This window comes from Peromyscus maniculatus, chromosome 7 (genome assembly GCF_049852395.1).
Source record: "Peromyscus maniculatus bairdii isolate BWxNUB_F1_BW_parent chromosome 7, HU_Pman_BW_mat_3.1, whole genome shotgun sequence".
NCBI lineage: Eukaryota > Metazoa > Chordata > Mammalia > Rodentia > Cricetidae > Peromyscus > Peromyscus maniculatus.
Genome location: NC_134858.1, coordinates 17,295,606 through 17,305,741, shown reverse-complemented (window position 1 = coordinate 17,305,741; position 10,136 = coordinate 17,295,606). Strand labels below are relative to the sequence as shown.

Below are 10,136 nucleotides of genomic sequence, written 5' to 3'. Positions count from 1 at the left end.
TAGATGTTTAGCTGCAGAAGCCAGAAGCCAGTGACCCTTGGGACAAAAGCTATCAAATGGATAGTAAACTGGCAGAGACTGGCCACAGCCCAGGGGCACCACTCAAGCAGGTGGAAGCCCTGGGCCTGCATCCTTGTTAGGAACCCAAGGTGGCCTTTAGTGGCCTCCTCTGACAAGTGTTAACCCTTGGGAGCAGTCTGCACCTGGAGCCTCGGCCCAACCTCTATGCTTACACAAAAGTACATTGCCGCCAAGCAGTGGTGGCGCACGCCTTTAATCTCAGCACTAGGGAGGCAGAGCCAGGTCAATCTCTGAGTTCCAGGCCAGCCTGGGCTACAGAGCGAGATCCAGGACAGGCACCGAAACTACACTCGAACCCCCACCCCACCAAAAAAAAAAAGTGCATTGCCATCATCAGAGACAAACCAGGAACTCTGCCCTTTTCTGCTCAGACTCCTGGAGATGTTAACAGATGACATGATACCATTCAAAGCAACCTGGAGAATAGCACCCAAGGAGAGCGTCCATCATAAACCAGCTCCTGCCTACAGACTACCAGGTAGGGAAGAGACAGTAGCTCCCGGGATGGCTTTCTAGGGCTGGAGGGCAACTGTGAGGAAGGCCTCCAGCTACGCAGATGAAGGGCCAGCACTAGGACTCCTCTTATGTTCAGGTGACAAGCTACACTTTCCTAAAGCCAGCTTCCTACATGGATGAGCTTGGATGCACCAGGGCTGGGTGTGTGGAATCCCTTGTTGCTGGCTGAGTGTCCACTGAGAAACTTCAGTGTGGCTGGAGGGTCCCATCACCCAGAGCAGCTCGAGGGAGAGCCAGTTAGGGAGGGTGCAGTCGCTGTTCTGCTCTTCGGAGGAGTTCAAAAGGTGCCGGGCTTCAGGACTCCTCCCTCAGCCTGGTGCCTCATTCAAGGCACCCGTGTCCCTTTCTTGCAGTAGCAAGATCCATCTCACTGGCCTACTTCCTGCATTGAGGTAGCAGCCTGGAGTAGCCATCGTGTGTGTGTGTGTGTGTGTGTGTGTGTGTGTGTGTGTGTGTGTGTGGTGGGAGGGGGCACGGGCCGAGGGTGTCACACCTGTGCTGGGGTTGGCAGCAGTGGAGGTCCGTCTTCCCCCCCCCCCCCCAATCCTAGTCTGGGCAGGGTCAGAGTGAGAAGGCCTTCCCTGACAGAGGTGCAGGCAGCATTTCCCAAAGCCTCTCCAGGCAACAGGGGCTTCGGCAGCACCCTCCCTAGAGTGCAGGACTTCACCTGGGGGCGGAGGCCTCTGACAGTGACGACCACTGCCCTTAGGAAGTCTCAGCCCGGCTCTCCCATTTCCACAGCACCTCTAGGCAGGACTGTGCCTAGGAACCTCACCCAGCCCCACCCTGTGGTTTCCCAACTGCTCTGCCATGGTGAGATGACATTTCAAACTTCATCAAAAAGCTGGGTATGGTGCTCACACCTGTTACCCCAGCACTTGGGAAGCTGAGGCAGGAGGGTTGCTTCAAGTTTGAGGTCAGCCAGGGCCCTATAAGGTGAATAATGACCTGGAGCAGAAACACCATCCAAAGAGAAAACATCGCCGCAAGGCCTGCGACAAGCGCAGTTTTGTTTTTCTTTATTTGTCTACATTCAGCGGAACTCAAATGTACTGCCTGAATGATCCAGACATACCAAAACAAAACAACAAAACAAAACAAAAACAAAACGAACCACTCTTTCTCACTGGTTTTTAAAATAAAATTTTCACTTATAAAACTGAAACACTAAAGCATTAAAATAAAGCCAGCTCATTGAACTCACTTCACAAAAGCAGTAACAGATGCCGTGTCCCTTCTGCAACTCTGTAAGGATGCCCGATGGCACTCACACCGGGCAGAGACAGACAGAGGGATACCGCAAGGCAACAACTCCAACACTACTCAGACAAGGTGTAATGGCAACTAACAAACCACTGAAGACACGGAGTCCCGAACACAGCTAAACAGGGGTCACGGCACGGGTCTCAGGGACCACCACACTTCACAGCATGGCAACATCGGCAACGTGGACGGGTGGGCGCTGCGCCGGTGGACACGGCGACTGTGATGTGCAGACAATCTCCCGAGACGAGTTGGAGGCAGAGGTGCAGAAGGTGAGGGAGGGCGGGCAGCCTAGGCCTTTATCTGTACTGGTAGTTCATGCTGTGCTCTGTGTTCCGACTGTAGCCACCTTGTGAGGACTGGTAGGAGCTGGAAGGGCCGCTGTAGCTCTGGCTGGACCCAGAGGAGCTGTAGTTCGACTGTGATGAGTAGCCTCCTGCAAGATGGAGGGAGGGAGCTTAGCACAGAGGTCTGGGCGACAGTCACACACTACTGTCCCCAGGGTGGCAGTCCAGTGGGCTCTGCTTTGTCACACTGGCCTACCATTCACTACTACCCCAAGAGGTGGGGCAACTTTGCCTTTGGGGGCCGACGTCAAGTGCTGACTGACTGACCAGAGATAGGAGCCCCCAGGTCAGTTCAGTAGCTGCCAGCATTGAAGAGTGAGACGACTTGAGGTCTCTGGCCAGAGCCCCAGCCCAGCCCCCCCTCCCCCGGGAAGCAGCAGCAGCAGCAGCAGCAGCAGTCACTGGCACAGCCCCTGCCCCTGGGGAGCACTCGCTGTGGGGCCCACCTGGTTTGCCTTGGTATGAAGAGCCGCCGCCCCCGGCCCCTGCGCCGCCGTAACCCCCATGAGAGCCCGCGCTGTAGGAGGACCCACTGGAGCCATAGCTGTTCCCGCCACTGCGACCTCCACTACCACTGTAGTCTGGGGGAACAAAACAGCAGTGTGAGTGGGGACTGGGGCAGCTCAGACAGGCGAGGAGGAGCCTGGGTGGGGAGCCCTGTCACAGTCATCCTGCCCCGGTCAGGCTTATCACCCACTCTGAAGTCCACCTGTCTCACTCCCAACTGCCTCTTCTCCCCCGGACACAAGGCTCTCATCTGCCCCCATCCCACAGCTTATTCAGCCCCCAATCCTTGTGATGACTGCTCTGCTGTCAGGAGGACAAACTCACACCTACTCAACCCTGCTGGGCGACTGCACATGAAGCCCGGAGGCCAGTGCATGGGGCTGGTTCACTGAGGAGCTGGACGGAATGCAGCCCTTGACAAGTCCCAGGAGGCAGCCTTGCAGCGTCTGCCCTGGTGCCTAGCCACAGCATGGGGGCAGAGACCCCCGTCCAGGTTTCTCCCTACACTCACTCTCCCAGAGCGCCGCCCAGCTCCTGGCTAGCGCCGGGCTTGCGGCCGTCATCCCCAAGCAGGAAGTGGGCGCTGAAAGCCAACTCACTGAACTTGCTGTCGTAGCTGTAGTCGGAGCCCCCCCCAGCACCAGGGGAGCTGTAGGAGTTGGAGTAGGAGGAGTAGCTGCCCTGCCCATGGCCGAAGCCTTTCTGCTTGCCCTGCGGCGTGCCGTAGCTGCTGTACTGGCTCTGGTTGTAGGGTTGCTGCTGGCCCTGGTGGGACTGGTAACCCGAGCTGTAGGAGGGTTTCTGCTGGCCCCCATGCAGCGGCTTCTTCCCAGCATGTTTCGGGGGCACTGGTGAGTTGTAGCTGTCTCCTTGGTAGTAGGAGCTGTAGCTGGAGGAGCCACCACCGCCCCCGCTGCCTCCACCACCGGCATTCCCAGAATGCCCTCCATTGCTGTAGAACTGACCTAAACAGGGAAGCAGCAGGTCAGGTGGAGGGTCCCCGAGGGAGGGAGGGAGGGCTGGGAGGGGGAAGGCAGCAGTCGTGGGCCCTGAAGGCTGGCCCACAGCTTACTGCTCAGAGCAGCGAGGACAGGCGGGAGCACGAGGCTCTGCTGGTCGAGGCAGCCTGGCTTAAGCCAGCCCAGCCTTCAGCTCCACTCACCCTCGGCTGATGACAAGGGGTCTTTGCCAAGCAGCAGCACGACAGCAGCTTTGCAGATGTCAACATTACAATGAGATGGGCTCCGAGCGTGGATGACATTCACGACTAGCTGACGGCTACCCAGATGTCCCCAACGGTGACAGGAAAAGCAAAGCACCCAGAAGCAGTGAGCCCCCCCCCCCCTCCGTGCAGGAAATGAGCTCAACAGGCACAAGCCTTGGGGACCCCAGGAGATGCCTTGCCATGAGGTTTCTAAGACCACCATGGTCTTCAAAGACCAACTGCTCTTCAGACAGTGACTCGAGACTCAAGACACTTGCCCGGCCTCCCTCCTTAGTGTGAAAAACACAACTGAAGGCATAGAGTGGGCCCCCGTCTCCTGGGAAGGCAAGCCCAGGCTGAGATGAGGTTCAGTGTCTGAACGGGGCCTCAGTGGCAGGACTGGTGAGCTGGCACTGTGGTCGCTCTGGTCTCTGGCCCCCCACTTCTCACCACTGGGTTTATCAGCATGCTCCCTAGTGGAGACGTGGGAGGAGCTGACAGGAGCAGGAAGACAACAGGGCTGGGCCAAGGCATCACTTCAGTCCCACTACAGAAGGGAGGAGTTCCCACCTCCAGGCTCAGGGGAAGCCAGGATATTTTCCAGTGCTCAACAGGGGCCTTGGAGCTCCCAGAAGCCTGGATTCCCAAAGTAGCCCCAGCATGCAGACCTTTAGCCCAGTGAACCCCATTAGGCCCCAGTCAGGCAGAAGGGAGAAGAGTGCTCTCACACAGCCTGACCTTGCTTCCCTGGTTGAGAACTAAGGGCACCATGCCTTCCCTCTACCCGCTGGTGGGTCCACAGCCCACGCCCATGCTGATGCTCCCCCAGCTGCTGGCACAAGCACTAGCAGAGGCAATGCCCCTGTGCAAGCCTGTCTTCAGACAGATCTCTCCCACCCCATCACACAGCTACAACACTACAGAGGAGGAAGGGTCCCACAATGCAAGAAAGCAAACACATGGAGGCTCAGTGAGGATACTGGGAAGCCCAGGGCTCCAGATCACCCCAACCCCAACCCCAGCACCTCCTCCAGGCCCCTGCCTTGGCTTCCCCAGGGTCCTATGCTGAGCGACTGAGCTGCCTGCCTGAAGCCGGGCATGAATGAAGACGCCAGGACGGAGGGCTTATTACTTTAACATGTATTCATTTAAAAAATAATAATAGTAATAAGGAAAAGGTAGGTTTTCAACGTCATTCAGAACTATTTCCTGGTATAAAAAGACATTATTCGCAAACAGTAACTTTCTAAAAAATAAAAATAAAATAAAACACATCATGCAAAGTCTTAGAAAGTTTCACTGACTTTTCAAACCTTGGGGAACAAGTCACACGATAACCATTTTGGCCACTTTTTTGTCTGAATAAACATCAAATCTTGCAAGTCAAAGCAGGGGCAGATCTGCAGCAAAGACTACAGGATCCCCACCAGAAAGAAGGGGCCTTGTACTTTACACATGGCGACAAACTTCTAGGTGCCTGGCAGTGTAGACCCTGGTGGGGTCAAAGCCAGCTCTTTGCTAAAGGGGGTGGGGGGTGGAGGGTGGGGGACTGGGAATGTGCGGGCCTCTTCCAGCTCAGTTTTAAAGGCCCACTGTGAAAAAGACAAACCCAAACCCAATCCAGAAGTCCATGCATTAACAGCTGTGATCGGGACTTGCAAAATTTCACGTTATTCTCTCCTTTCAAGCCTGTCTTACTTCTCACACAGGTAACGGAAGCACAGTTTTGATGCCTTTGCAAATTCACGCTCTTAACTAAAGCAGCCACAGAATCCCCTTTAAGCCCAGGACCCACCAGAGCATTTACAAAAGGTGGGAGGCCCTGCTCTACGCAAGTCCTGCCATCCCAGGTTACATGCTCCTTAAAAAGGCAAGAAAAAGTCAGTTGCTCTGGATTCTCATGTACTGAAACCGTTTTCATCACTGCCAAAGGCATCAATCAGATGTGGGAATTTGTGAAAAGGTGAAAAATGCATACAAAACCTGCTGTAAATTAAGACAAAGGTAGATTAAAACGTGCCATTATCTGTCTCTTCAAATAAAGGAATGCTTTCCATACAAAGCAAAGATGGGCTTTTGCCTTGATGCTGAACAACGCTGGCTCTAGAATTCTGAATTCTGTGCGAGGCTGCACAAAAATAAAAATGAGAAAAAAAATCTGAGAAAAGGGTTTTTCCACTTAGTGTGTACTTCGAAATGACCAAGTTCAAAGGCAAATTCATGATAGAACCTGCCATTGTCTTAAGTCTGCAGGCTAACAGTTTCAGACAAGCTGCGGTGGAAAGCCACGGTTGAGAACCCCAGAGAAGCACAGGGACACAGCACGGACACTTTGGGTTTTGGAGTTGGAGGAAATTGGAGTAAAAAGTTGATTTTGTGTCAATACTTTTAGACGCTCTAGGAAGCCCCAAAATCATGATAGCCGTAGCAGTCTGTGAAAAAGTCACCTACAAAAGGGGGAGACAGAGCAGAGAGAAGAAATTAGAATTCTTTTGAAAAAGGGCACAGAGCGCCACATTTGAAATTCAGGTTTTAGATTTCTCTGCTCGTGTGACCCCCCAATGAAGGCTCCTTCTCAAGACAAAGAGCAGTGCACGGGCAGGAAGGCGCATTCTCAAAGACTGGTGCTTAAAGCAGAGAAATTTAAAAAGCCGACTTCAAAGGAACTTAGGCGGTACTCAAGGGTGTGTTAGCATTAAAACTGTGACAGTTTGGACACACTTTGGGGACAGGGACTTGAGGGCCGGGGCTAACCTAATCACCGCAAAAAGGTACGGCTGGTGGCCCTGAACCTCAGAGATGCTGAGGCCAGCAACCTACCCTAACTCAGACCCAGACTACGCTGCCGCCGCCGCCGCTGCCGCCGCAGCCTCCCAAGTGCAGACAGAGAGAACGCACACTTACTGTAGCCTGCCGTGGCCGAATTGCTGCCGTACCCATAGCTTCCATATCCGGCACCTGCAAGACAGCAGACAGGTTGCAGGGTAGATATGCACCCATCTACCCCTTCCTTCCGAGGAGAGGGACACAGTCATCCCTGGAGTGTGCCATACATAGGTGACAGGAAGGAGGAGACCCTCACCAGCGTTCATGTAGCCTCCTCCATGGTTGGCGCCACCAAATCCTCGCCCTCGTCCTCGCCCACGGATGTTCCCTCCTCGCCCCCGGCCTCGAAGGTTGGGAGGTGGAGGCACCTCGTTATGCATGGGGCCTCCCATGCCAAAGCCAGGGTTGTGTGGCTGAAAGAGAGTGCACAGGAGTGGGCTCACCCCACCCTCAGATCAACCCAACTCCACCTGAGGACAGAGGGCTCAAAGTGGAATTCTCACCTTGGCAGCAAATTTGGGGCCACCTCGGACAGGTACAGGGGTTCTTTTTTTTTTGTTGGCTTCAAGGGCAAGGGGGGCATCAGGAAAAAGCTTTTCTAACGCAGCAAGAGCAGCATAAGCCTTTGCCACCTTTTTGTTTGAACCAGCACCTTGAAACTTCTGACCATCCACTTCAACCTGTGGAAAAAACAGTGTGTGGGGACTGAGCGAACCCAGCACCTCCTCTAGTGTGAGGGCCTAGCTTAACTTAAAGCCTTTCTGCGGAGGCCCAGGCCTCTCCCAGAGCCACCTGACTACTCACCTCCATAACAAACCGTTTGTCGTGGCTGCCCCCCGTCTCAGAAATTAGCTCGTATTTGAGGCCACGCCTCTTCTCGTTAAGCTCCATAACTGGGTTCTTGCCATGCTTAGTCAATATGGGCCCCTGCTGCTTGACGTCCTCAGGGAAAGCACAAAGAAAACCCCACTAAATTAGACTTGGGCACTCCACCACCACCCAGAAGCCAAACAGCCACTGAGCCAAGGCCTCCCACTTGAGCCTCTAGGTCTGGACCATCCTGTGTGCATGGCAGCCGACATGTCTCAGTGATACAACCAACTCCACCCACACCATTCCGGCTCCCTGAGTACAGGTTCTGAGCTCCACACCTTCCACAGCTGTTCCCTTTGCAGGTGACTGGCTATAAGATCTGGTAGGTGAGTCCAAACTTCTGACACTGCAAAACATTACTGTACACCAACCAAGCTCACACACAGGGTCTGGCAAGATGGCTCAATGTGTAAAGACACTTGCTGCCAAGCCTGATGATCCAAGCTCAGTCAAAACAGACTTCTACAAGTTATACTATGACCACTAAATGTGTGCCCTCAAGTGTGTACACACACAATAATGAATGTAATAATAAAATGAAATTGCTACAGGGTTTATTATATTCAAAGAGGGAAAATGGCCCAGTGGTTAAAAGCACTGGCGGCTCTCTTAAGACATGGATTTGGCTCCCATCACCCACATGGTGACTCAAACCTTTTTTTTTTGTTTGCTTTGTTTTGTTTTTCAAGACAGGGTTTCTGTGTGGCCCTGGCTGTCCTCCTGAGTGCTGGGATTAAAAGCATGCATCACCATCAACCACCTAGCTTCACAACCTCTTTTAACTTCAGTTCCAAGAGATTTGAGGGCACTGCACACATGTGTTGCACAGACATACACACAGACAAAAGATTCACATACATAAAATATAAAATGGAGAGAAAAAAAAAAGTTCAAGTTTGAGAACCATGCACCCGAGTTACAGAAAACTGCAAAACAAAACAACTCAGAATGTCTGAAGTGGTTTCAGGATTTCAGGTTAGGCCACATGTTGGACATGCCTGGCTCTGTTCTGCACATAAGGACTAGTGACTACCTGCTCTGTCCTGGCAATATGGCCCACCATGCATGCAGCGTCATTCCCAGCACCCACCACAGGCTCACCTCAGTCGTGGCATCTGAAGGGAAGACAGAACTGGGGTTGGAGACAGCTTCTACCACAGGGGGTGGGGCCACTACAGCTGGCTTCCCATCTGACTCCTCGGCCGAGTCCTCCCCTTTGCTGGAGTCTCTGCCTTCAGCGCCTGTTGGCAAGCCCATGTCCTGTAACACCTGTGGAGCAGACAGACCCAGGGCTCAGATGATAGAAGGCTTTTAAGGAACCACCTACAAAGGTCCTCCCCACACCCCACAGAACTTCCTAAGGTAACTTGTAGCACAATCTTAGCTACCTGCAAAGGTCCCCCCCTCCCCCCGCTTAGTTTCTCAGGTTGCCTCTGAAGCTGTGATACATGACTTGCTAAATGATCAAAAATCTATCTACCTCTGTGTTTCTACACCCTTTCTGAGATTCATACTGTCAGCTTGCAAACTGAGGCCTACTTGGGAAGTGCATTTTCTGTTTGAAAAAAGAGTATCCACCTGCACTTACCTTTACAGCCACATGTAGTTTGGCAGTCTTTTTAGATGGCCCTGAGGCCTCGAAGGTACTGCCATCTACCTCCACAGACATGGTGAAGATGGGGGCATGAACAGGACCTGTCTGGGAGATCAGCTTGTACTGCAGCCCCGGCTTCAGCTGGTTCAGCCTCATCAGGGCATTCATAGCTTGGGGAGGTTCGGCCTTCTCCTCTAAAAAGAGACCAAGGTTAAAAGGGATGAAACGTGCAGAGCCCAGAAAAGCCAAAGCCTGGAGATTGCTACAAGACTCTGGGGCAAGTGAGCTGCCTGAGCCGTTCCCGCAGCCAGTGCAAGTGTAACTCACCCCGGGCGGGACCCTCCCACTGCACCTGTGCCGGTTACTAGCCTGGGGATCGTGGGGGGGAGGGTGAGAAAGCATCTTCCTCACTCTGAATCTCAGTCTGGACTGGAAGTCACAGTTCTCTCACCTTAACCTCATGGGCTCTGGGATCACAGATGTGATCCACCAGTCCCAGACATTAGGTTTTCACAATACTTAAATATCAAGGGCAGCCTGGTCTACACAGCAGTTCAAGGGCAACTAGAGTTACATAACAATAACAGAGAACATGTCTCAAAAAAAAAAAAAAAAAAAAATCAAAGGCTGGGAAGATGGCTAAGAGGCCAAAGGGCCTACTGTGAATGCCCGAGAGTTCAGCTCCTGAGAACTCACATAAAGCCACACTGGACAGAGGCACATCTGTGATCCTCCCACTCCCATGGCTAGACAAGGGGGGGGGGGGGGGGCTGTGGGGCAGCTAGCCTGGCCTACTCAGCAGGAAACAACAAAGAGATCCTGTCTAAAACAAGGTAGAAGGCAAGGACAGACCCAAGGTTGTCCTCTAACCTCCACATAAACACCATGGTACATGCACATTCACACCCCACAGAAATTCTTTTTA

General features: G+C 53.2%; 1 protein-coding gene across 18 annotated transcripts in view; it reads right to left on the bottom strand.

Annotated features, from left to right (window-relative positions):
* Window positions 1-1,577: 1,577 nt before the first annotated feature.
* Window positions 1,578-10,136, bottom strand: part of Ilf3 (interleukin enhancer binding factor 3) — a 41,577-nt gene continuing 33,018 nt past the window's right edge. For 8 of the 18 annotated variants that reach the window (XM_076575792.1, XM_076575797.1, XM_076575799.1 and 5 more), the window contains 9 exons: window positions 9,206-9,405; window positions 8,719-8,886; window positions 7,549-7,686; window positions 7,248-7,424; window positions 7,001-7,157; window positions 6,823-6,876; window positions 3,314-3,679; window positions 2,654-2,788; window positions 1,578-2,296 (listed from right to left, as the gene is read on the bottom strand). In XM_076575792.1, coding sequence (XP_076431907.1) covers window positions 2,160-2,296; window positions 2,654-2,788; window positions 3,314-3,679; window positions 6,823-6,876; window positions 7,001-7,157; window positions 7,248-7,424; window positions 7,549-7,686; window positions 8,719-8,886; window positions 9,206-9,405 — 1,532 coding nt within the window. In that variant the 3' untranslated portion in view covers window positions 1,578-2,159. Of the gene's footprint in view, window positions 2,297-2,653; window positions 2,789-3,313; window positions 3,680-5,037; window positions 6,366-6,822; window positions 6,877-7,000; window positions 7,158-7,247; window positions 7,425-7,548; window positions 7,687-8,718; window positions 8,887-9,205; window positions 9,406-10,136 lie in introns of those variants that run through there. The other 10 variants (XM_076575795.1, XM_076575802.1, XM_076575796.1 and 7 more) reach the window with 5 other exon arrangements.